Genomic DNA, 27,218 nt, shown 5'->3' with positions numbered 1-27,218 from the left:
ACTACCCTATCGGGTCTAGCACGGACGGCCCAATTTGGTGGGCTTTACAATGATTTTGATATTTGTTTAAATTGTATCTTTAACAAAATAAAAGAAATAATAAGTTAATAATTAAATAGTAAAAGTAAATAATAAATAAATGTTTAGAAAAAAAATAGGAAAAAGGAAATATAAATTATGAATAACTGAAATGTTAGTTATTAAATACAAAATTACTGCATGGTTTAAAGAGAAAAAATTAAATTATGAAAATGGACCACGTAAAGGAGGAAAATGCCAAGTTGGATGGAAAAGAGCCAAGGACAACCAGTCGGACCCAGAAGGCGGAAGACCTGTGTGGTTTAGATTGCCAAATAGTGTATGCGTTTTAGAGTCAAGTGGGTGTGGTTTGGTTAATATCCAAAGGTGAAGTGCAAATTCAATAATTGATAATGTTAGAATTTTAGTTACCAAAGGTGCATGCTTATTTAGAATGCTGAGCCAAAAAGTGTGTGTAAATTTAGACTGCCTTATCTAGCCGGGCGTAGTTCCCGGATTTTACCATGTTAACACGCGACGTTAGTACGCAGTTTTACTAACGCCACACGAAACCGTTCCAGCCCATGCTTCTGGTGAATGGATTGACCAATTTTTTTTTTTTTTGAGTTTGTAAAGTGGATTGATTATTATTGGTTAGATTGGTTAATTTTCAGAATTTAACAAGTGTAAATGTTAAATCCAAAATTTACACGTGGACTTAAGAACAGCCAAAGCAGCTAATAAGAAATGTAAGCCAAAGTAGTAAAATAAAAGAAAGTAAAATAGGAAAATAAAAAAAAAATTTTTCTTTTATTATTTAAGAGTTTAGGTGTATGACTAGGGATAAACCGGCTTTTTTTTAAAGAAGAACGCACGCGACATCATACTACACACGACTGGAGCTATCGGTGGGGTATATATGTTTCATAAGCATATGTGTACATGATTAACAAAAGTAAAATAATAATAATAAATAAATAAGAGGCTCTCAAGAGCCTGAATCGCTTACCTGACAAACAGTGTGCTTTAAACACAATAAATATATCAATGTTTGTTATAAAACTGAGTACCAATAGTCATGTAAAATGCTGGAAATACCTTTAAAAGCCTTACAAAAACCTCTGGAAAAAAGGGCACTAGTTTTTCCTGTGCTTGATCAAGATGCAGTCATGGTCAATCTGATGATTCACATTACAAGCTTTAATTCATCTTCAAATACAAGTTAAATCTTTTAGTCTATATGTTGTTTTTGTTTTTAAAATGTTTTAAATAATTTATATAAAAATTGTGGGTTGAGACTTTTTATTTAAATGTAGGTCAAACTGACCTAATAATGAGAAAACCCTGTAGTAAGAAGACCAAATCACATGTGAAGTATCGATGCTATACAATGTTTAGTACCTGTATTTAGGCATATAGTGGATATCTATAATCAACTGGTCTCTGAAAGAAAGAACTAAACTTGTCAACACAATCAATTATTTGACTTTGAAGCTAAGTTCAACTAGGGTGATGAAGAATAGGAGTAAATATTAAATAGCTTAACAAATAAAATTATGGAATTAGTCATGATAATTCACTCCATTACACAGCCACGACCCAAGTCAGAAAATTGTTCTTATTCTGGCCATGTGGGTTGCTTTGCTACAAAAGAGCATTCCACTAATGAATGTGTTGTTCTCTTTCATATAAGATCATATTTAGATTGTTTTCTGCTTTGGTACAACACAAATCTTGTTTTCTGTAATAATTTTTGTAATGTCTACCCTTGTTTCTTGTACTTTATATTTCTAATGAAATCCAAGAAATAATGCCAAGCAAAATCGCACTAAAATAAGATTACAGGCTACTTTATATGTTTTATTTTAATACAAATCTTGTAAGTTGATTTTACGACGAATTACAATGCATCCATATAATTATATGCTTACAAAAAGGTAAAGTATGTTGTGCTTCTATGGAGAAACATTAATTCATACAAGATCCTCATCTCAGAAAGTCTATACATATATGTCAGCCATCAAATCTCACACAGCTGTTGAATTAGTCCATGATTCATGCATACTAGTCAATCATCATGGTAAATGTCCATCGTTACATTTTACATCAGTGCAATATATATTGACTAGAATATTCTTTACACATCAGCATATGAACTGATTCAGAAATAGTTAAAAGTCTTCAGTATAAAAGCAGTTATAAAATTGGTTCAAAATACCAATTTATACTTAGAAAAATTATAGGAACAAATTATAAACTAAGATATAACTCAGATTCATACACCTTTATTGTAATATCATAGATGACTTTTTTGTTCTGTCTGGCTATGGGACACTGCCGCATATGCGAGTCTAGTGTCTGCAATGGGAGACTGAGCTCCTGCATATGAATCGGGTCTTCATGCCACCACATTCGTGTTCTTATTTAAATTGTGCATGGCACAGGACACCTGTTATCCCTGCAGAGACACTGATATTACATTATACCAGAACTTTACCAGCCGCTTTATTTGTTGAGGATTGCAAGAATTTTGTTATAATCTGAGATTATACATACTGCAATGGTACATCACGAAAAGCCTTGTCTGCTAATACTGCCAATCGGTCTGCCCATTCATCAGTTGATTTGCCAGTACTTTTTCGGGCACTTTCAAATTGGACTTGAAGAGTTTCAGTTTCATTGCCATAATTAAACCGCTGCTCCGCTTTTTTTTAATAACTCACCATATATTATTTGCGAATTGTGTTGTATCGAACTGGTGCCATACCTACTGGCGGAACCTCTTAGGCACCAACACAGCTGATTACATCTTTCCAGATCAGTCCACTTCAATGCATCAGCAAAAATCTCAAATATAACTTGGAGTGCTGACCAGTTCTCCACATGTTCTGTTCAATCAACTTTGAATAATTTCAACATTGTTTGCTGAGCACTTCGACTTGGCTCTCCACCTTGATTACAAGTTGATGGTTGTCTGTATATCCTTGAATATTGGGTAAATACATGGGTATTGTAAGTCTCGAGATCTGGTGTGTGGGTTTTCACTTATTGGTTGTAACCCCTGGTTGGTGTTTGTAAAAAAATAAGATGGTCGAAGCTTCACATCAGACTCTGTATCTGGAAAGTGGCTGACTTGTTGTGCAGGATTTGGGGCCTGAAAGTGGAACGGTGTGGAAATAAGAGTAATTAAGGGAACCAAGATTCTAGCGGATATGCGAAGGAATATGGATTAGACTTTTTTTTCAAACTTATTTCTCTTAAAATAAGTTTTAATTCTGGCAGTACTTTCAATATTCTTGCTTTTATTAAGAAAATTTATTCATTAACAGTCACCTATTATTTTCATCAAATGATATGGAACGCCTAAACTGTCTGATGAGATAGACATTTATTTACGTGTTGTCAGTTTTCTATTACTTGCTGTGGTTAATAATTACATGGGGTTATTTTCTATTTACGTTATTTAAAAACATCTTTACATTATGTCTTTTTTTCTTTACGTCCAGTCATTTCGTCTTTACGTTCTCTCTTTTCGTCTTTACATTATGTCGTTTTATAATTACGTTATGTCAACGTATATTTACGTTATGTAGATTTATCTTTACATGCAGTGGTTTTTTTTATTACGTGAGGTCGTTTCGTCTTCACTTTATGTCGATCTCTCATTACTTTATGTTCATTCTTTCAATCTTTACGTGCAGTGATTCCTTCTTTACGTGTTGTGGTTTCTTATTTACGTACATTGTTTTTTTATTTACGTTATGCAGGCACTATCTTTTGACGAAGATACCAACCGGAACTTTTCTGCGCGGCTTAATTTCTAGTATCGCGTTTATTTTGTAAACATAGAAGACATTTTAAGAAAGCTAGGGCTCGAAAGACTTGTAGAATCCTTCAAAAAAGGAAAAGTGAGCCGAGATATTGTTGGAAAGCTTTCAATTTACGAAATGGAATGCTTAGGCGTAAAGGACAGGGCAGAAATGATAAAAAATTAGAATGGAATGCTTAACCTTTGGCAAAGACAAACCACCAAAGATAGGAAATACTCTAAAATTTGACATTCCAAAGGAAGTACTCGTAGGTCTTATAGAGTCAAACTTTACCATTTTTGACATGAGCAATATTCTGTCAGTTTCAGAGAGTACTATTTACCGAAAATTCAGGTCCTACAACATTAGCAAGTACCAGTTTGATTGTATAGAAGATCACATTTTGGATCAGCGTGTGAAAGACATTACGACGGCATTTCCACGTTGTGGTGAAGTCATGCTACGCCAGATTCTTCGTAAAAAGGGAACCAAGGTTAGTATTACACATTTGTAAGAATTATGCAAAATTTTAATTTCAAAGTTGTTAAGATGAAATATTGTCTCATTATCTATTCTGGTACGAGTTAGCTTTAAACATTTCATATGAGGCCATAGAGAAAATACATTTGGCATTATAGTTAAAATTTAATGTGTTTGCAACGTTAGAGTTATGATCTCTCTTTTCATTCTGTTGAAGCCGAGATTTTCGTGACAATAATTTTCAATATAAAACACACCACGAACAACACCTCTCGAGCGGTAGCGGTTCGGAGATAAATGGTAACGTTCTACCTTCAAGCGCTGAAAAACCACCACCGGAAACACCTCCGAACCGGCCCCGCTAGAGAAGTGTTGTACGAGAACAGGTGTTAAAAATTCAAAGTTCCCTTTAACAGGAAGTTCAAATCTGACTAGTCCAAAATCACATACATAAGGCACGGGACATATAATTCATTTGAAATTAATCGATTTTGTGGCAGCCGAGAAATTTCTATAACTGGAGATGGACGGAATGATGGACGAACAGACAAGGGTATTCCATTACACAACCCATCCCTCGATTGGCATTATATTATCAATCATTTTAATTAACATGATTTGCTACACAATTTCCTTTGTAGTTTTGGCTGTTGGAATTTTGCTGTACGTTGATACTTCGTTATTTTATGTATTCCCTTTCAAAACCAATGTAGAAACAGAACTGATTGTATAAAGCATTTAATGTAGTTAATGGTCAATTGCATTTTCAGTTTATTTTTGACGATGAAGTACGATAATTCATAGACAGCACCAAAGATTAAAATGGGTTATAAAAGTTTAAGTATTGATATATCAGATCGATGTTTCCTATTGTTATAATTCATTTAAATAAGCAAATTAAATTACAATTTTGAAACCATCATTTACTACACACCCTTATATATTGGTTTGGTTGTACTTTTTATGCACATTTAGTGCCTTTAATAGAGGGTGTTACAAAAGACTACATGTACCACACGAAGTAAATATATCTAAATATGGTTTTCAGCTATACACATAGGCTCCTGTGGAAGAAAGTGTTGCACTGGAATACTACACGAAATTAATATATCACCCAAGACGCAATACTCCAATAGAAATTCTAGACTTTTGTATGAAGTATAACATAAATTGGTTTACTTCCTATAAAAAATTTTAAAAATCTACTTGGGAATTTATTCAGTATATAATGTTTTGGTCTATAATTCCTTACTTGCTCCGCCCCTACACAGTGATTGCATGGGTGAAAAATGAACCTAAAAGAAAACCAGTTAGCTAAGTGGTTATATGTATATCAAGTTAAAAATAAAACTGATAGGAACAGGTTTCTATACAGCAGAAATACCAATAAATGACAATTTGATTACTTTGCTAGTAGAGCTGTCACCATAAAGTTTTATAATACATGTATTTTATAGGTTCCAAGATGTCGCATAAGAGACAGCCTTCACCGCCTAGATGAAGTCGCTATAAACAATAGGAAAACCAGACGCCTATCAAGAAGAATATATAATGTATCAGGAGTAAATCACTTATGGCATATTGATACTAATCATAAGCTTATAAGGTGGCATTTTGTTATTGTAGGCGGAATCGACGGCTTCAGTCGCTTTATTACTTTCCTTAATTGTACAGATAACAACAAAGCTTGTACGGTTTTGAAATGTTTTCTTAATGGAGTCAATGAAAACGGCCTACATTTGAGAGTAAGATCAGATAAAGGATTAGAAAATCTTAAGGTTGCCCAATACATGACAAATATGCGTGGATCTGATGCGAAACCAATGATAACTGGAAAGAGTACTCATAATCAACGTATCGAGCGACTATGGCGAGATGTATTTGAAGGTGTCCTTTTCTTTTATTATCGCCTTTTTCAATTCATGGAGGAACAAGATATTCTCGACATAATGAATGATCTCCACATATTTGCTCTTCACCATGTATATTTGACAAAGCTAAATGAAAAGCTTTCCGTTTGGAAGGAAGACTGGAATAATCACAGAGTACGCACTGCACGATCATCACCAATGAGATTATTCACTGCAGGATCCATGAACAATCCCGTGCCTTTCTCACTGACCCAAGAAGCAGAGAATTACGGTGCCGAAGGACCTATTAGTACATCGAATGTTTCCGATAATGAAGAAAACCCAAGACCAATATTTGATGAGCCGACCATCTTTGTTGATAATCAAGAAAACCAGCAACGAATTCTAAATCAACGTTGTGCTAAAGATTGGATATCATCGAACTTTGGAATAGACATTTACCTAAGGGCATTGGGAATAATTGAACGTAGCCAACACATACAATTGTGAAGCAGTTTCACTTTCCCCAATGCTTCTTATTTGAAGTCAGTCACTTAAACTCAAGTTTTATCAGTTACAAGTACCATTTTCTCCTTACAGATGGCTAAAGCATATCTGTACATGTATGAAGGATTCATGCCTTATGAAATAAATTTTAATTCAGCTTTGAAAGTGGTTTATTTTTATATAAATTCAGCTCTTCCACTACCTTGAAGGCTTTTTTTTTTAAATAAATTCATATTTTTTGTTATAATGATAGTAACAATGTACTTTGGTGTACATTTAATAGGTTTCATGCGATCAGTCTGACGTTTTACTGTGTATCTGTCAAACAAAAAAACCTTGAGGATGTTAAGAACAATTATTCTTTTGACAATCTGTTTAAATGTAAATAGTCTTATGTAATTCAATCATTTGCAATTTTACCATTCGTCGGTGTACAAAGATGAGCACTTAACTTTGCTTTAGATGCAATATAAATTTAGCCTAGCACACACGTAACTCTAAGTAATAATAAAAAACAATGTTTCTGCTAAGACCCATCAAACAGAAAAAAATAGAAATAAATCAAAATAATTCAGTGTTAATTAGAGACAGGGGTATCCTGTCCTTCAAGTAAAATTATTTGAGTCCAAAAAACTGGTTACAAAAGGCATAATCAAATAAACTGAATAAAATCTCGTCAGACGGTTGTCCCAACCCATCAGCTGGTATTGTTATGTTTAGCCGATGGACACAGGTGTTGGCAGTAGGAAGACATGAATCACTTTCTACAAATTCTAGGGAAGGGTGAAGCAAAAAGCCTAAGCAGGGCTCTTCTTCTGTTCCTGTAACAAATCGCAGAACACTCCTCAAGTTCTGCTAACTTTCTCCCACCTAAATCAATAAAAAGGAAAATAACAATAAACGAACGATGAAAAATAATAATTTTAACAAATAATGACGAAATAAAAAAAATATAATTTAGAATGAATGCAAATATACAAATTAATAATAGCAACAAAAATAATAATAACAGTTGATTCAAGGAAATAATCAAAGTACAGAAATAAACTATCGTGCGTTTAAACGAATGCTCCCAGCGTGCGTTTAAACGAACGCTCCTATCGTGCGTTAATCGTGCAAATAAACGAACGTAAAACGATGTGTAAATGCACGATAAACGGTGCACGAACGTTAAAATGGGAAACGTAAACGTTTCAAGGAGTGTATAAGGGTTCATCATAACATGCAAGTAAAATCTGAATGTCTCAAGAAGTGTATGTACGTGTTCTGCCCAAAATCCTGCCCTGAAAGCAGCCTATTTTTTCACATTCGCGTTAATATATATATATATATATATATATATATATATATATATATATATACATATATTTATTCAACGCATGTATATACCTGAAACAATCCAAGAGCATCCAAATCTTTTCTAAGGTCCTGAACGAACTTTCTTGGGCGATCTGAATTGAAAACTTCTTCAACAAGTTCTGGATTTAATAGTAGTGGAAGTTTCCCATTTTGAAGAAGGCTCAATATTGTAACAAAACAAAACGCATTTTTCATGACATTGTGAATTATCAGGTGAAAATCTTTTTCTCGTGTGACATTAGTATTCTTATATGTACAAAGTAAATAAGCAGCTAGATCTACTACTATACTGTGTACTTACATCAACAGACATTTTTTCCGTCACATTTTCTGATATTGTTTCAAGATTATCAAGACTTCCCTCATTCCAAAACACGAATTATGAACCATAAATTATAGTTGGTTGGCTAAGTTGGGTGTGTTTTGCTTGTGTCATTTTGAGACTACTTTTTGTAGTATTTATCGGGTATAGCATGGTATCTGTTTCGCTTAACTGGAGCACCTATCGTTTCAGGAGACAGTTGAAGGCAGAGTCTGGGTATTGGAATTTTCTTATCGTTCATCGAAAACTCGTAGTCTTCCTTGACGGTTTTTTTTCCCTTTTTGGTAGGGTTATTGTCTCTTATACATATTTCCCGTTTCTGCTTTCTTCCCCGGTAGTAGTTATTTAAGAGCTTTGAAGCACATCATATTAACTGACTGTCAGTGGGGAGTGATATTGCCTTTAAAAATTGACAATGCCATCGCCTTTGACTCAATCAGTATTTCAGGCAATGTCACTGTCCCTCGGGCAGTCAATTTCTTATGATAATGCCTACAAAAACTATCATATTTGTAAATTATTATATTTTAATCAACTGATACCAATCACATTTTTCTCGTTTAAACAAAAAACCAAACTTCAGAGAACATTACATTTGGCTACGTAAAACCATCATTAGGAATATAATCAAGGAGTGGTATCAGAAGAAAAAAAAATCATATAAAGTCTTCAATAATCTGGTCATTTAAAAACGCCATCGCGTACTTCAACTATCTGACATGAAAATGCATACCCATTATTGAACCAACATTTTTGTAATCTGGTGAGAACTCTCGGACTGGGTCGAAATATCTAACATTAATGTCGTGAAGAACCAGAGCAAAAAACTCTTTTCTCGGGCCACAAAGGTCTACTGCTGACTGAAAAGAATATAGAACTACATCAAACAAGCGCATATATTTAAAACGTTTCCTTATACACGTTCCCATCCTTTAAGTAATAAAATACACACACAATCTACGCCCTACCTTACGTTGCCATAAGTCTATTATCAACGTTAAAAAGGAAAGAGGGTGGCAAAGGTTAAAAACAGCATTACTTGAAAGTGACGAATGGAATTATGCTTTAAATACATATTTATCTGCATGACACAATTGTGGAGAGAAAAAATATATGAAGGGCTCTCATGACTTTTTTAAATCACTAAATGGGGGGGGGGGGCAAATGTTCAAAACGGCATTTATAAATCAAAACCTACAAACTGGATTTAGCTTTTAAATTAATCGAATTGGTCTGTAGTTTATAATACTAAACAAATAGTTATTCGAAAAATCCTTACATCAGTTCCCAAATTATCACCTGGAAACAAAGCCGATTGCAAGAGTATGCATGCATGTTTAACAATTAGATAAAAATAAAGTTGACAAATAGATCAACAGCCGGGAAGCGGGATAAACTAATACAAATTACCTCTTCATAAAACTGAACCACTAGTGTTTTTCTGTAGTCATCAATAGCGGCAATTTCTTCAAATACTGTGGGAAGAAGGTTCGCCCTATCTATACAAATGAAATTGGTTTCCCCTTCTTTATTTCTAGATAAATATTCGATGTCGAGTTTTCTTCCAGTCACTATCTGTGATTGAATATACCTCAGCGTTTCTGTTGGATCTGTTACACTGTTGCTTATACAAAACTCTATACAGTTTTTAGCAATTTGTATAATATATTCTACTTTAGTTTCATCTATAGTTTGTGGTACTTCAATTTCTCTCTGTTCATTGGTTGACTGTGGTACAATACCTAAGTCTATTATATGCATCATTTTCATCAGATGACTGTAGATCAATCAGAAGCACTTGATATTCAGCAATAATTTGGTTGTCATTTGTTTGTCTTCTGTTCGGAGCATGTATGACTGGTAGTGCGGGATCTGGTAGATCGCTATCATTTTCAATGTTTCCGTTGCTGTCATTTCTGTCTGGCTCTGGTGGATCTCTCTCATTATTTCCCGACTTACAGTTTTTGATATGATCGCGAAGTTCAGTCATGGGGATTTGTCTGAAACACAATTTGCATTCTTCTTTTAGATGCGTTTCGTTAATTTCCCCTCAACTGCCATACAACTGATATCTAAACTATTTTGAATAGGCCTTATGTAAATTTTTGTTTGGCTGCCTACGGTACTCTTTAGAGACTGCACATCCCAGCTGCTGGTGATTACTGTCAGTCTTTTACAGTTGCTTTGGCAGGTTAGCAACTCAAACCCGCCACCAGAGGCCAACTTGGGATACCCTAAGGGACCTGTTAGTGTTTCACGTACTATTTCACTAGTATCGTTAGCATTGAGTTGGATTCTTTTTTGTCCTAATCCTGCCCTCTGTAACTCGGCCTTCACGCTACTGTTTGGTACAGAATCCATCTCTTTGTCAGCTAGACAAAAAAGTATTTGTCCAAGTCTTAACTTTTTTCTTGCTCTTTGTGGGTCTTGAAACTGACTGACTACGTGTGTGAAAGAGAGAGTCTGGTACTATTGGTCCTGTTGGTAAACCTGTCTCCGATGTTTTACCTATAAGTTGATTGTGAAAATATAGTTGTAGAGAAAACCGTTACAAAAAGGTGCGACGGAGAGACGGGCGGACAAGGGTTAAACAGTATATCCACTTCTTTTTGAGTGCAGTGTACCTTCCAATTTTATCAGGATTGATCTTTTATTGGTGATAGAGCTGATGGTCATTTCACCATTTCGTTTTCTTTGTTCGATTACAGTTTTCAAGACATTTTTCCGAATAAGAAACTTCTCAAATTTGAGAGGAAAAAAAATTAAAAGTCTATAAACGTCTCAGAATGTGACGACTCTATTCGCTACACTGCTCCATCGGATCAAGTTGATACAGGGAAGATAACGTAAATTTATAGAAGGGTCTGAAAAATTCCCAGCGATATTAGAACTGTCAAATTTGCGATGCAAATTTTGTGTCGTTCCCTCCGCGGGACTCGAACTGGTACCGCTGTGACATCTATGGAAACATCGCCTGCACAAAGTCCAGCGCCCTAGACCACTCGGCCAACTAAGCTATATGAAAATATAGCTTTCGCTGACCGGGTCATTCCTCCTCGTAGGACTAATCTATGGCTGTAACTTAGTACACGATGTATGATAGTACGGGACAGTTCATCTAGGTGTTATTATGTAGGATAGAGGATCCAATTAATGATGCATGTCACATACTGAAAAAAATATTACTGATTTTTTGTAAAAATCAGGGATGCCTTTCCAAAACTAACAGCCAAATACTATGTTTTATAAAATATCAGGCACTTATACACTACCACAGGATGAAAGCATGCTTAGAGTAGGTGGAGAAAGGGTAAAAATAATAAGACCCTTTCCGATTCATTCTCTCACAATTTTAGTTCCAAAAGTTCGTGTGAAATAAGGTATTTAGATTTAAAAAGGTTCTGACAACAACTTATGATGATTCCAAAGCATAAACCAAAAATATCATATATTACTACAGCCATGTCAAAAATCTTACTTCGTGTAAGAGGGAGTACGTATAGAAAAATGCTTGTGAGGCTTAGACAAATGGAAAAAAAGAACTGATTTCATTTTAGAAAATCTCAAAAATAATATGCGACTCATAATATGACTTCGATTTAAGATGTTAAGTTTCAGGAAGTCGGTATAGGTAGAACGGTATTATTTCTCATTATTTTAGGTTGGCCTTTAGTGTACCCTACTTAAGTAAATACTTCCGGACACTGATTGGACACATCGTGCTGATACCCAAAATGTTTTATTAATTCCAGGCTCTAGCATTATCATACTTTTGAAAAATTGCTTTATATTTTTTTTTAAACTATTTTATATAAATATTATGAGTTTTTACCATTTGCATTTGCAGAAAAGGGGGGAACTTTGACCCCAAACATCATCTGCTTAAAATACCAAAGAATCGAGACGGTTTTGCTATGATCGCAATTTTTTTAGCTACGGAAATGAAGATATTACTGGAAAAAAGTCAGTCTATAGATCGTCATTGTTTTAAAGGAGTGAATTTTTCAAAAGTTTCACTTTGGTCGCCTATGGGAAATAAATAGTACCGTTAACGTTCTACCTAGAAAATCAGCCATCTGATGCTGAGGAGAGAACCTAATACGGCAGGGGACTGAAACATTCCGGATACCATTCTTCATTTAAATTACACCTGTTTACCATAACATATATTACATCAGTCTATGTAAAAAATACTTATCTACATTTAAACAATATATCCACCAAATTTCAACTCTTAATCTTAAGTTTTACTAAATTTGACGGGGGTAACATGGTGTGCGAAACATTGCGCCTTAATGAAACTGTATAGTACACCCTATGGGTACCAGTATCGCATTGCATATCCCTGAGCGGGTGTACGTCAAAATAAAGAGGCTATAAAAATATAGTACATTTTCTTTTTGCCTCTCTACAAACTAATGTTTTGTCAAAAGATATGAACAATGACTTATTAAATAGAGCAAACATCATATTATACGATTGATTGATTGATTGTTGAGGTTTAAGGTTACAGACCACCAATTCAACCAATGAGCATTTGGAACGTACGCAAAAATAGTCCTACGCAGAAATTACCCCTGTTCCTCATAGTGCTGTGAAAAAAGTCCTCATCTCATTTAAAAAATTTAAACAGTTTCTGATAGGAAAAACATTTCTGTACATTTTATAGGTGCATTTTGCTTCTTGTGATGTGAAGCCTAATCTCCATAATGATTTCTAAATATACCCCTATCTTGTGAAAACACTGGGATTTCCCATGCTATTTATAGACACTTCACTTCCGGTGACCAGTACTGCACTGCAAGTCTGCTAACCCCACATGCCATTCTGAGGATTGTGAGCTGACATATGTAGAATCATGCTGATATATAGTCCTCTGCAGGTTAAAGTTAAAGTAAAGTCTAGAGAAGCCATTGAATATTGTGACATTAGCATAGAAGCCTATGGGAAGTGGAGTTAGTGGTTTTTAGCTTAACGTCCGAACAGCAATATTTCAGCTATATTCAGAGGATGAACATCAAATGGATGATAAAATGAACATGAAATGATGAAATGAAAAAAAACGGGATGGGACACAAGGATAATTGGGTTGAAAAATTTTGATTGTCACTAGAAAAAGGGAAGGATGGGTAAGGTTGGGCAATTTAGCCTCCTGTGGCGGATCGCAAAGGTACCTACTCCTATCGAATACCACAGCAGGGTTCTTTAACGTGCGAGGAACGTGACATCTTTCCCAACACGGTGCACCACTACAGTTTGCGGTCAGGTTTTCCGTATTATAGCCTGACAACCCCAGCATGTAACACGCCAGGGTACCCCATTCCACCACCTGGGGCAAAGCGCCTAGCCCCTGGCTAGGTTTCTGAGCACTATTTAGTCGCCTTTTACGACAGGCTTAGCGCTGCTGCAGGCCTATTCTTTTGACACCCGGACCAGCACGGGGCTCATATTCTAACAGAATAACATAAAAATGTTCCCCTGAAAAGGTTGGTTTGATGAATGCAAAACGAAAGTGAAAGTACAGAAAATGGCTTTTTATAGTTCAAGACTATTTTTCAGTCCGATCTTCCTACTTTCTTTGTGGGAAATTATTTTTTTCACATGACATAAGTGAAAGTTTTATTGAATCAATTTACATATTTGTTTTTTTTTTTTAAATCCTAAAAATATGCACTTCACTATAGAAGTCTATGGGAAAATTAATACGATATTGAGACCTATGGCAAGCCTCAAAGGGCCGGGCAATTATAGTGGAATGCACAGACCAACTCGTCAGGCGGTTTCCATAGGCTTAAACAATCCATTTGAAGAAAAAAATGTTTCGTGCAAAATTTAGGCAGAAATGAGCAAATAACCTGGAACCCCCTTATGTGGACCCCCTTTTCAAAGTATCTTGATCCACCCCAGGGTCCCTAAGGCCCGATACAGGTTCAAGGGCAAGGGTTCTTGAAATGATAGAAAAGGCCGACTTTGAAATGAGGGTCAATCAGGAATGATTAAACTTACTTGTGTTAACTTACCCTGATTGCGACTTGCAGCATCCCTAAAACGGACCCGATCGCCTATTGTGACCAGACCTAACCGCTCTAACTGCTTGTCCTTGAGCATATGACATGTCTCCAGGGAGTCTATTTTCTGTTCAATAAAGTTATTAGATAGAATTCCCAAATTTATTGCGTCCAGCACTTTTTTAATCGGTATTGTGACGTCCATTTTGCGGTTTACGGTCTGACTTGAAGTTTACACGATTGAAAAGTTCCGGGTTGACACGTCTTTAAGATATTTTTGTCCACATCACGTATAGAAGAAGTCACTGCACGTAAAGAAGAAATCACTGCACGTAAAGAAACGAAAGCTGCACATAAAGTAATGAGAGATCGACATAAAGTAAAGACGAAACGACCTCACGTAATAAAAAAAATCACTGCACGTAAAGATAAATCCCTATAACGTAAATACATGATGACATAACGTAATCATAAAACGACAGAACGTAAAGGCAAAATGTCAGAACGTAAAGACGAAATGACAGAACGTAAAGACGAAATGGCAGAACATAAAAACAAAACGACTTCATATAAAGATGTACCTACATAACGTAAATACAAAATGACCACATGTAATTATAAACCCACAGAAAGTAATATGAAATTGACAACACGTAAACAAATGTGTATCTCATCAGAGAGTGTGGGCGTTCCATAAAATGACGTTGCAACAGTTGTTTTTTTGCAAATGTAAAAATGGTGTCACTGTTTTTTTTTATTTGTTTTTATCACATCTACACTTTTACTGTTTTAGCTTATGTTTTCAGTCAGCACATCTTGTTATTTATACTTTTATCTATGTCACCCTACTGAGCTTTTATCTCATCACTAAGATCGATTTTCATCTATTTTTCCCCTCTGGACTTATGCATGTACAAAAATGTGTACATGTATTTTAGCATCAATGTATCGTCTGTATCGAAGACATGGGAAAGCAAAAAATTCACTGGAACCTAATTTCTCACAGAGGACTGCTTGTCAGCGCCATTTGTTGTGTTACTGGTCGAATTGAAACACCGGTGACCTTGACCTTACATGAAAAAACTACCAATATACTCAATTTGCTTCGTTCTTGTCTTCTTACTCTCGTCTGTGTCTCTTCTTGCTGCGCTTCGACTCTCTCTTCTTCGTTTTCGTCCTTCTGTCATTCCCGAGACACTCGGAAGTGCAATGGTATAGTTGATAACCAACGAAGAATTTAACACCGTACATAAGTAGTATTTTCTTCACTGCGGCAAACCAGCTGGTACCATTCTCATATTTCATTCTTTTAACTGGTGTGACTTGATAATCTCAATTGACACATAATAGTATACACGCATATATACACACAATTACATTTGAGCTCAGCGAAGTTTACAGTATTAAATATGTAGATCTATTTTTCTAACATTTATTTAGAGGTGTTAAATACTAAGACATGAAAATATGTCGAGCGCAGCGAAACAAAACTATACTGTTCAAATACCTATTTTACATATTAGAGAGTTTAATTATAATATATTTATTTACAGTGTGGTACAAAGTTTATTTTGTACTATTACAGTGCAGATCAATATTTCTGTTTTCATCATATTGTCACAAACATTTAGCTAATTTTAGCTACAAACATATTTGGTTTTTACTGGTCTTCTTTAGTCTTCATTTCTATCCAACGGTAAGCGGCTTTACGAACAACACAAGGATTTGAAATAATTATTTTCATTTCTTACTAAAAAGAGCCCGAGAGAAATACAAAGCCCCCGGATAGCATTTTTTTTTTTTTTTTTTTGTGCTTGAAAGAAAAAAAGTTAATAGTTGCTGATAAATGATATTTGCTATGACAGAATTTTTGTTATTTATATCACAATACCCATTACAAGTCAACATTAAATGGTTGCAGAGATATGATATATGTTTTTTGTTATTTATATCACAATACTCATTACAAGTCAACATTAAATGGTTGCAGAGATATGATATATGTTTGCTATGACAGAAAATATTTATTTGTATCACAATACCCATTACAACATTAAATTTATAAGATTAGTGATACATAATCTTTAAAATTAAAAAAAAATGACAAAACAAAATCAAAAACAAGTAAATGAACTTACAGATATAAAATTGGTAAATGTTTGATGAATAAAATAAAGTTAATGAAATAAAATAACACGAAACTTAAAAAAATAACATCTCCAAGACATAAAACCAAGATCAAATCTATATCACTAAAGTATCGCATATGAAGCATATTCTAAAATAAATTCGAATTAAACATTTAAACTGCATGGATTTTTTTATATAATGACATTTAAATAATGACACTGGATTTAATTATTATCAGATTTCAAAACTCTACAATTCAAAGTCGAACAAAGTCAAACAAAAAAACATAAGTAAAGTTTTTTTCTATAAAAAATGAAATTTGTAAATATTTGATCATAAATAAACAAGTACTATCATTAAAAAAAGATAGCCGACGCAGTACAATTTGTTCTTTTAACTTAAAATATTCTGATTCTACATTTCATCAGAAAATCATACATGACACACAAATACGATTTCCGTTTCAGTTTGTTCGAACGCCACTAAGTTATCAGTATTTGGGCAACCGGGAAACAGAATTTTGATTAGGTGACTTGCGTTTCCATGGAAGAGCGTCTTTAAAGTCAAAAAGTAAAACCCGAAACTACCGACTATGCCGGAGTAAATTTTAGACTGACAATATTAAACGAATCCTTAAAACTAATGTTCCATAAAACTTGGATAAAATTTACATTACAAAAGTACCACAAAAATAGCACATATCCAGTACACTAATAAAAGCACTCAAACATAATTATGTACAAAGTTCCTCACTTCGGTAAAACAATGTTCAAGTAAACTTCAAAGATGTTGCTTTACTGTTTTAAATACACTTCTTTGTGTTTGGTTTTCTTGCAGTGGTTGGTGTTTTTTTTTTATTTTTTTATGCCACATGTGGAATCGTAGTTTTCTCTATTTCTCGTTAAATTAATGAACTTCTGTGATCTTTTCGGTTATTTTTTATGTGCACACAATTTCTGTAACTTAAAGTATCTTAGACCATGGCCCAGCGTTCGGCGCATGTCCCTGTATTGGAGCTACACGATTCTGTGAATCTTATCCTCGAGGTCCGATTATTTCACAGACTGGGTTAGCTTTAATGTTCGGCTTTATGTTCCGTTTCTTTGCATGAGGCTGGCATTGTGAGTATCAGATCAACCCCATTTTACGACTGAATTAAATTTTGAAATGAAAAAAAAAGTAGTTCAAATATGAACACAATTGACCAGGATTCATAGTATGTCTAGGCCAATATACTAGTATTGATCTCTAACCGTGCCAGTGAAGTCTGTCGAATTGCCCCCTTGATTGGAAAATTTGATTTATTGATTAGGTACAATAATACTACATGTAAGTGATTAAAGTCATACGTATCAGCCCAACTAAGAATAATTCTAAAAACGAAAAACCTCCTTGATATTATTAGAGTTGGCCCCCAAAACAACTTTAAAGGACACACGACACAAAAAAATATTTCTCCAATTCCTGTTTTTTTTTTTTTTTTTATTTATTACACCTAATATATAGCATAAAAACGCCCCTTGTAGTCATTTCCGTCGTTTTATTGAAAATAAATTGATTCAAAATCGATGATGTCCCAACCCGTACGAATTTTAATTAGCCATGTAGTCACGTGACCATGCTACGTCATTGGTTCTCAATTCATACATCGAGTGGTTGCAATGCGTACGTGGGGCTTCTGCATTTTTTACATGATTTCTACAACTGAGAGTGAAAATATTGAAAGTTTTAGGTTGCCAGCGAATATACACTTACATTTGTATCAATTTAAACCATTTCAAGTAGAATATGATAAACAATGATAGAAATATTTAACTATTACATGTATGAAGACTAGAATCCACAGAGAGACGACACCACTTCTTTTCGGAGATTAAAAAGAAATATTTCATTATGTTCTGTTATGTTCGATTGAACTTTTACATGAAGTAAATTAAATTTACATTCTAGGATTTTTACTGTTCCGATCTCGATCTTCAGAGAAAATATTGATTTCACTCCTTTTTACGGAACGTTACTCCTAACAAGTGTACAAGTGCCCCGCCAGTACAGCTTTAGGAAAATATGAACATGTTTATTATTATTGGTTTTTGACACTTTTATTTCAGAATCTATAAGGGTTTCGTGCTAAAGTTTCCGTGTGTTCTAAATCTTTTTTGCTATAATCAAATATTTTAACTGACCTAGCATTTTTCGGGTGGTTCAGGGTGGTGCAACACCAATGCGCATGCGCATGACGTCACATCCGGTGGCCGTGGACCGGATGTGGACCTTGGGTGACCGGAAGTGGACTTTGATTGGGGATCCATCACCAACAAAGGGACATGGGGACCTTTTGAACCCGGAAGGGAGGGTCTAAAAGGCTAGGGAGGGGAGGAAACAACCTCCATAGGTATCCTCATTAAGTGTCCCAATTAGTGTCAATATATAGTGTGGTGTAATCAGATAAGTATTAAAAAGGGAAAAGGCGTATTATGACTAGAGTTATCTTTCTTTGTTTACATTGCTTTTTTATATTTTTGTAAATTGATTGTAATTTCATTGTCATTGTCTAATAGTGTCAAATTGAATGGGCACTTCGGTATATATTTTAAATTTTGATTTGATTTTCTTTGTGTACAATGAATTGTGTAATTTGAATAGATGTCTCACGGGTTAGACAGATGTTTGAAACTTACCATTTTACTGGTGATTTCAATAGCACATGTATTGACTTTCAACCGGTTTTTATTGTAATTTAGGAATACATTACAGGTGTAAGGACATTAATTTTTATCGTTGTTTTAAGCATTTTTTGTTTAATTATGTTTAATATTTCTTGTATTCAGTTTGAATAATTAAAGTTACCATTTTATCCTATCGTAAGGTTTGCACGTTGTACATTCGGAACGTTAAGAGCTTTTGAATGGTGTATTGCCTTTCATTTCAGATTTTTATTGTCGAACATTGCATCACCTATTACAGACGCACCCACCCTTTTTATCGATTTTATCCGTGCTATGGGGCTCTACTGGGTAAATTTCTTTTTTCATACTTTCAATGTTTATATATCGCGTATACTTGATTTGACCATTGATTTGTTGATTTTTTTTTCTCGCCATATTTTCATTCGTAGTTTGATTCCTCCGCCCTTTTTTGTATAAGTTTGAGACTTGTGTGCTTGTTTAATGGTTTTTTTTTGTTACTATAGATTGAACTTTTTACTGATATAGTATTTTCGATATTTGCATGTCGCATACACCCACCCAAATTTGCTTTGAACGTGTTATGAGGCTCTATCGGGTAAACCGATTTCTTTTAAATACTGTCAATGTTTACATGTCGCATGTACTAGATTTGACCTGCTGTTATGGGGGTAAGCTATTGAACTACGGAATTTTAATTTTCTCTCCTTATTTTCATTCGTAGTTGTTTCCTATGACCCTTTTTTGTTTTAGTATCGTATGCAGGCGCGTAGCTGCCGTTAGGCAAAAAAGCTTTTGCCTGCACTTAATTTTGCCAATTTTTTTTTTTTTTTTTTTTTTTTTAGATAAAATACATCCAGAACAGCCATAAATGATGCTCTAAAACGCTATCTCCGCGGAGCTTCGGGGGGGGGGGACTTCGCCCCCTTGGACCTGTTGGGGGCCCCCAGACTCCCTGCGGTAATTTTGCCTACACTTCAATTTGGCCTCAGCTACGCGCCTGGTATGGTGGTTTTCATTTAATAAGGATTTTAGACTTTTTACTGCTATAGTATGTTGTCAAGTTACTTACACTTAAACTTGGACCCGTGTTATGTGGCTCTGATAGTAAATATGTTAGTTATGTTGTCGCAAACGGTTTTAATAGGTGTTATCGGTTTTGAACTACCCTTCTTTGTAAGGGGGTCTTTCTTTCGTATAGTTTTATTACACAACAAGATTTTTTTTCTTTTATATTTTATTTACAATTCATATTCATTGTTCCATTCGTCGGGGTGTCGTCTGTATTTCAAATCCGGGTCCTGCTAAATGATCTGTTTCATAAACCATTTTTGATTGCTTCCCCTTAAGTAATTTCACGATCCGATCTTCTTATGATTCCGCTTTACTATTAGTCTTCTTGCCGTTCGAGTATCGTTGATGTCAAGGCTGTTTTCTTTTCACTCTTTTTATCTACTCTTCCTTTCGTTCCTCGGTAACATGGCTTCTGGTGGTGTTCGTCCCATTTAGCTCCTGCTATTTTTGGTGAACTATCCTCTCACTATATAAGGTTCTGACACCATAGATGAATATGATTCAACTAGTTGAACTTTTGCAACTTTGTTCCGCTCAATTTGTTAGCCTCGAAAGACATCTGCACCGACCTTTAGTACCCCGTTCTTTGATCCGATTGAACTTTTGTTTCTTTTATTTCACCAAATTTATTCAGATCGTTCTTATGCAAGGACATCTGCAGCGTCTTATAATGACCCGCTCTCAGGCCCATATGTTTTCAATGCGTCTAGTTGATCTTTTGTTTCTTATACAAGGATGCACGTTATTCCGCTCTGGTTTCCATTAGTATTTAATATTCTGACGTTGTATGTTTTACGTTCTTAATAGAGCTACACGATCTTTGTTCCGAAATCCTCTCTATAAAGTTCCATTTATAGGTGTCACATCTGTTTTCTGGTTGGCTTTTTTCTTTCCTCCAGCTGGTCTACCACGATGTCTTTTTGGGACCTCTTTTCCTTTTGTCAGTTCATTCCTTGGTTTGCATTGTGCACGTTCTGTCGTCCGTTGCACGTGTATGGCATCACGTCTGGTGACCTCTTCTATATGAATCCCTCGTCAGGGAAATATCTTATAAATCTTTATTGCTCCGGATGCGTCCATCTCCTTTGCGACTCGACCAAGAAGTGACCACATATCCTTTTTCATCTCTATGTATACTTTTTTCATCCAAGAACACATCCTGAATTTCCCATGGGACAATGTTGCTTCTCAATCTCAAGTTGTCGGGAGTGCTCTGTTTCATGTCTATCAAGACATATCCGTGGGGTTTGGCGATGACATACTCGTACGATTTTATAAAATAGTTTGTCTTTTTGGGAAACATTTGTTCGGGAGTCCTTGTACAAAGTCGACATCCTCCATGGTTCCATAAATGGTCTGGTACACATCGTAGCACCACGTTATTTGATCGGGTCTAGGCATCATCATGTGTTTCACGTTTTGTACGAATCGGCGTACTTTACTCTTTACTCTCCCCTTTCTTTCTTTTGACCCTTAATATTGACTCTTGACTCCGACTCTTGACTCTAACGATTCTTTACTCCGGTTCTTGACTCCTATCCCGACTCTAACGACTCTTGACCCTTATTCCCGACTCTAACGATTCTTGAGTCTTACCCCCGACTCTAACGACTCTTGTCTCTACTCGACTGGTTCTGATCACTTACAATTTTCCATTCACTCCTCCTCACCTTAACTATTTCTATCTTTAACTCTAAACTTTTATTGGCCATATCCCTAAACCTAACCCTAAACAAATAACATGGCTTTGCCCCAACCCTAAACATAAGCCTAAGCCTAACCCTTTACTTAACCATACCGCTAATCCTAACCGGAACCTAGATCTAACGTTTAACTCTTAACAAATTTTTTGACACTGGACCTTATCAGAAACTCTAACCGTAGTTCTTTGACCCGCACGCTAACTATATAAATCTAACACTGACCCAAGTCATAACCCGGAACCCGAAAAAGTAACGATCGAGACCTGACCCCAATCCCCATAACAAACTCTATGTGTGACTTACATAAAGTCTAAGACCTGACATAGGCTAGGGGGTCAAAGTATGGAAGGAATATCAGCGAGAAGACTTGCAAAAAATAAAGTCTTAAAAGTAAAAGTAAAATAGAATTGTTGTCAGTTTCTTCTCAGTTGTCGAAAAAGAAGGTCGTCGTTTACAAGATGTCCACGACCTGTCCAGAATGCAAGATGATCTTTACAAGAAGGTACAATATGAAACGTCATTTTAGGAAAACGCATGGATACCAAGCTTCAATTGATCTACATCATCGGACTGAAACCAGGTTTTCTCCTTATTCTAGACCATCGCAAGGATCACTGCGTATATCATGCTACGAGAACCATGGAAACATACCAATACAGTCCACATACGCATCCTGTCCAGCAAAAGACAACATTAGAAAGACAGAGTCGATGCAAACTGGTTTATCGGACTACGATAATTTGATGACAGAACTACACCAATATGCAAATTTATTTAAGTAAATATTGTAAAACAAAATGCAATTTTATTAAATCCCATGCAAATCTGCATCCAATGGTTACTCACATGACATGGTAGGTTGAAGAAAAAGCGGCGCAAGATTTGCAATTTAGTGTTTTGAAAATTTAAAGTGTATCGTGTTCCTACCTGGTACTCTCAGGAATGAACGATCGCTCTGTTGTTTTAAGAGAAGTCTATAGCCACACCCTTTTAGACTTGCATATCAAGATTTTTTACTGTCATTTAATTATTGATTCTCAGATTTTTATTAGCTGTCTTTTAATATTGAGAATTTATTAACTGACTTTTACAATTGAGATATTTATTTATTGTCTATTTATATTGCTATGCATTTTTACAGTATGTTTTATTGCTTTTTATGCATTGTTCAATATTTCATCATTTTTACTCCACATGCTTTCATCGCTACATGATTTTTTTCCCTTTTCATTAATTTTTAATTTCTTTTTGTTTCATTATTTTTAAGTTTGATAACAGATAATTTTTAACCTTCCATAAAACATTATTTTAAGTTTGTGTAAATAATTTTCATATTTTATTTGGATGACTGATAGGTTAATTTAAAATCTTATCTTGAATCGGGTTTTAAATTTTAAATTGCAACTTAATATTATTTCCTTTATTGTTCACAATTATATTTTACTGTAAGTTAAGTTTACTAGTTTCTGGGTTTATATGTATTTTTAATGTGTGTTGTAAAGCGCTTAGAGTATTTTATTGTAAATATATAATGCTCTACCAAAGAACTTCGTAATAATAATAATAATAATAATAATAATAACAAAAAAAACAGAAAGAGAACGTGCAAATCTTCTCCAGTATCAAGAAAAAAGTTTCAATTTGATTTAAAGACAATCGACGAAGAGGACACTCTGAATGAAACACATATATGTATAGATGTCAGTCCAGCATTACCACATGCTTTTCAGAAAAAAAACGCACAAGCATAACAGACAGTGAACTTAACCTGTCTATGCAAAACAAATACAGGCAGACATTTTAACACAAAATATACCTTTGGTAAGGACGTTAAGACAAACAGACAAAAAATCCTCACCAATCAAAAGTGTCAAACATCGTGAATAATGTGCATTTAATTTTAACAAAACAGTTTACAAAGATATCCGTTTCCAAGACACTTGCCTGGCACCAGCGTTTGACAATGAAAAACAAAAGTGGTCATCACACAGAAAATTTGATAAGTGTCAAGCAAATCAGCACAAATGCACCATACATGCAAGCATCATAGGGTAAGATCAGTTCAAACAGATGAAACACAGGTTTATTTTTTAGATAGAATATTTGATAAATTGGAAATTAAGTATGAACACGAGTAAAACAAAAGTTGTGGTTTTCAGTAAAAAGAAAACAATATTAAGTCATAAATCAAACTTAATGGAAAATATATTGATATTGTAGACACTTATTCATACTTAAGTGTGTTATATTGTTACAATGGAAGTTTTCACAAAGCAAAGAAAAGGTTGTGAAAGGCCCTTTATGCTTTGTATGCAAAAATAAAAAAAATAAGCAATTCTGTTGTATGCATCTGAAGTTTTGGGTTTCGACAAAATGGAAAGAATTCATTTATAATTTCGTAAGAAAAATTTGAGAGTTCGAAATACCCTGCCTAACTATATGATCTATGGAAAATTAGGTCGATTTCCTTTATTAATATCAAATGTAGAATGGTAATGTTTTGGAACAACCTTCTGCTCAACAATACAAAACTATGCTCAATCGTATAACAAGTTATATTAAAATTACATTCTTTAGAACCAGACAAATTCAAGTGGATTTCCCATGTTAAATAGATTGTTGATGATACTGGATTATCGTTCATCTGGAATGAACAAATACCATTAGAAAGGAAGTATTAAATCAATGCTTTCAGTACAATTGAAAGATCAGTTTATACCACATTAGCAGTCTAGCATGTCTAACTCAAGTCGTGACGACTTCTATTTAACATTTAGGACTTCCTTTGGCCTAGAAAATTACCTGCTACGTTTACAACAAGCAGATAGACTGTTTATTTCTAAATTCAGATGCTCAAATTTGAAGATCCCTAGCTATTGAAACCGAGAGATGGACAGGAGACCCACGAAATGAACGAACATGCCAATTATGTAGAAATGTAACAGGCGATGAATTTCATTACCTGTTCATTTGTCAGAAAAGAGAAATTCTAGAACTTAGGCAAAATATTATTTACAATATATGAAAAAAAAGTTTATTAATTTATTAAAACTATGTCATACTGAAATGTATAAGTAATTCAAAAAAAGTTTGTGGCCAAGACCAAATAGTAAATGAAAACATAAAATCTGATATCCTTGAAATAATTTTGTAAGTTACTCCTAAACTTGAAATCAACAGAACCTAAAATGTACTCTGAAACGGCGACTGAAGACCAATATATACAAAATTGGCACTCATCTATTTCGAGTCGAGTAAAACGATTAGAATACTCTATATAAAGTATAGAATTTTAGAAAACCCACTTTAAGTTGGAGGAGAGGAATTTGTAAAAGTGTTCGACACTTGTTTTCCAATCTCATTCGGTTCTTTATATATTCATCTGTACTTATCATGTAATATTTCTAAATAAATACTGTTTACACTAAGTTGGGAGATTATTTATAAATTTTGAAAACACAAATTAAATCACATTTTGTAAATTCAAAACTACGAACGTTGAACAAACGTTGATAGAGAAAACATAACTTGTAATTTCTGTAATACGAGGAACATTGGTGATGAATACCATTTTATCATTGAATGCCCAGACTTTCTAGAGCAAATAAATTTATACCAAAGTATTATTATCAAATATGCAGCACACTTAAATTCTGACAGTTAATGTCGTGTACTAAGCAATCGCATGTTTTAATAAAATATTGTTACTCCAGACTGAAGGACTATGTAGCCATGAGCTTCAGGACATGCATGGACTTTATATTTACCCGATTCAACGTGCCATAGTTTTCCTTTCCTCGTTTGTCCACCCCGGACTTGACTTTTTATGAGCAACTCGGCGGGTGTTTCTAGAAAAGCAGAGGACGCTTACCCTACCGGTGTACCTGGTCCATGCTCCCAGTTTTTAGTGTTGCCCATTTGCTTTTGTTACTTTGTATGTATGATTTTAGTTACTTCAAGTTCTTTTTTGTGTATGTCTGTTTTCCATGTCTGGTCTTTGTCCCTGGATTACATTCCTTTGATCACCGCTATGCCTTTGGTTCCCTTGATTATTCTTTCACTCCATTGTGTATATATTGTACATACAATTCATTGTGTCTTGAATTTATTAATTGATTTATCATTTTTTCTGTCTTCTCTGTACCAATGATCATTGGATGTATGAGAAATAAACTTGTTATATTGTATATTATAGTTCAAGGTGTAATTATTTCGATAAATTATGATTCTTCACCACGTAAAAAGTTTGTCCAGTCAAGGTTCAATTTGTTTCAAAAGATATTTAAATACAATATAAATAATTTAGTTGCCCATTTGTATGTCTTTTGGTGTATGCTACAATTTATTTCAGATAATTTCATCAAAAGGGCAGGGGATTGCTGGCCTTAGACCATTATGAACCCATATTATATAGAAAAGAGTAATCAAGGGAACCAAGGTTATAGCGGTAATCAAAAGAATGCAATCCAGGGACAAAGACCAGACATGGAAAACAGACATACACAACAAAGAACATAAAGTAACTAAAATCATACATACAAAGTAACAAAAGTAAATGACCAACTCGGACTCCACTAAAAACTGGGAGCATGGACCAGGTGCACCGGTAGGGTAAGCGTCCTCTGCTTTTCTACAAACACCCGCCGAGTTGCTCATAAAAAGTCAAGTCCGGGGTAGACAAATGAGGGAAGGAAAACTATGACCCGTTAAATAAATCAGTTTTCATGGTGCTGATGGATATGCCTTATGGAAATATTCAGGATTTCAATGGGGCATTTGGAAAAAAAGATGGGCCCTTGCAATTTCAGTGGGCCAGAAATTTATGGAACGCCTAAACTGTCTGATGAGATACACATTTGTTTACGTGTTGTCAATTTTATATTACTTGCTGTGGTTTTATAATTACATGTGGTCATTTTGTATTTACGTTATGTAGGAACATCTTTACATTATGTCGTTTTGACTTTACGTTCAGCCATTTCGTCTTTACGTTCTGTAATTTTGTCTTTACGTTCCGTCGTTTTATGATTACGTTATGTTAACATATATTTACGTTATGTGGATTTGTCTTTATGTGCAGTGGTTTCCTTAAAACGTGTGGTCGTTTTATCTTTACATTATGTCGATCTCTAAATACTTTATGTGCATTTTCTTTTCTTTACGGCCCTGTGCAGGTCCAGGTGTCAAAAGAATAGGCCTGCAGCAGCGTTAAGCTTGTCGTAAAAGGCGACTAAATAGTGCTCATGAACCTAGCCGGGGGCTAGGCGATCTGCC

The 27,218-nt window shown here is 34.7% G+C and overlaps 2 protein-coding genes and 1 long non-coding RNA gene across 3 annotated transcripts; 1 reads left to right on the top strand and 2 right to left on the bottom strand.

Annotated features, from left to right (window-relative positions):
- Positions 1-1,865: 1,865 nt before the first annotated feature.
- LOC148628435 (uncharacterized) lies at positions 1,866-15,559 on the bottom strand. The gene is made up of 2 exons (XR_015923497.1): positions 15,441-15,559; positions 1,866-3,172 (listed from the first exon to the last, which is right to left on the bottom strand). It is a non-coding gene; the product is annotated as an uncharacterized LOC148628435 (long non-coding RNA).
- On the top strand, positions 4,015-6,667 carry LOC148628436 (uncharacterized). Its single transcript, XM_088564615.1, has 2 exons — positions 4,015-4,320; positions 5,765-6,667. The coding sequence occupies exons 1-2, from the start codon at positions 4,015-4,017 to the stop codon at positions 6,665-6,667; spliced, it is 1,209 nt and encodes a 402-aa protein (XP_088420741.1).
- LOC148628434 (uncharacterized) lies at positions 7,374-15,564 on the bottom strand. The gene is made up of 7 exons (XM_088564614.1): positions 15,477-15,564; positions 10,381-14,480; positions 9,756-10,122; positions 9,065-9,205; positions 8,724-8,745; positions 8,054-8,319; positions 7,374-7,534 (listed from the first exon to the last, which is right to left on the bottom strand). Exons 2-7 carry the CDS (start codon positions 10,704-10,706, stop codon positions 7,520-7,522), a joined length of 1,137 nt encoding a protein of 378 aa, XP_088420740.1. The 5' UTR covers positions 10,707-14,480; positions 15,477-15,564; the 3' UTR covers positions 7,374-7,519.
- Between the last annotated feature and the right edge of the window lie 11,654 nt (positions 15,565-27,218).

The sequence above is a fragment of the Perna viridis genome, chromosome 1 (assembly GCF_037379345.1).
Source record: "Perna viridis isolate PV_CMFRI_1.1 ecotype Kerala chromosome 1, ASM3737934v1, whole genome shotgun sequence".
In the NCBI taxonomy this organism is placed as follows: domain Eukaryota; kingdom Metazoa; phylum Mollusca; class Bivalvia; order Mytilida; family Mytilidae; genus Perna; species Perna viridis.
Note: the sequence above shows the minus strand (reverse complement) of the source record. Positions and strands in the feature narration are given on the sequence as shown.

Bases quoted from the DNA above. Each gene is read 5' to 3' on its own strand.
- LOC148628436 (XM_088564615.1), top strand. From the start codon at position 4,015: ATGGAATGCTTAACCTTTGGCAAAGACAAACCACCAAAGATAGGAAAT. The intron at 4,321-5,764 runs GTTAGTATTACA...TGTATTTTATAG, and splicing joins TTCGTAAAAAGGGAACCAAG to GTTCCAAGATGTCGCATAAG.
- LOC148628434 (XM_088564614.1), bottom strand. From the start codon at position 10,706: ATGGATTCTGTACCAAACAGTAGCGTGAAGGCCGAGTTACAGAGGGCA. The intron at 10,123-10,380 runs ACGCATCTAAAA...ATTGATCTACAG, and splicing joins GTTGAGGGGAAATTAACGAA to TCATCTGATGAAAATGATGC. The intron at 8,320-8,723 runs GTCAGTTAATAT...TGTTGATGTAAG, and splicing joins AATATCACTCCCCACTGACA to TACACAGTATAGTAGTAGAT.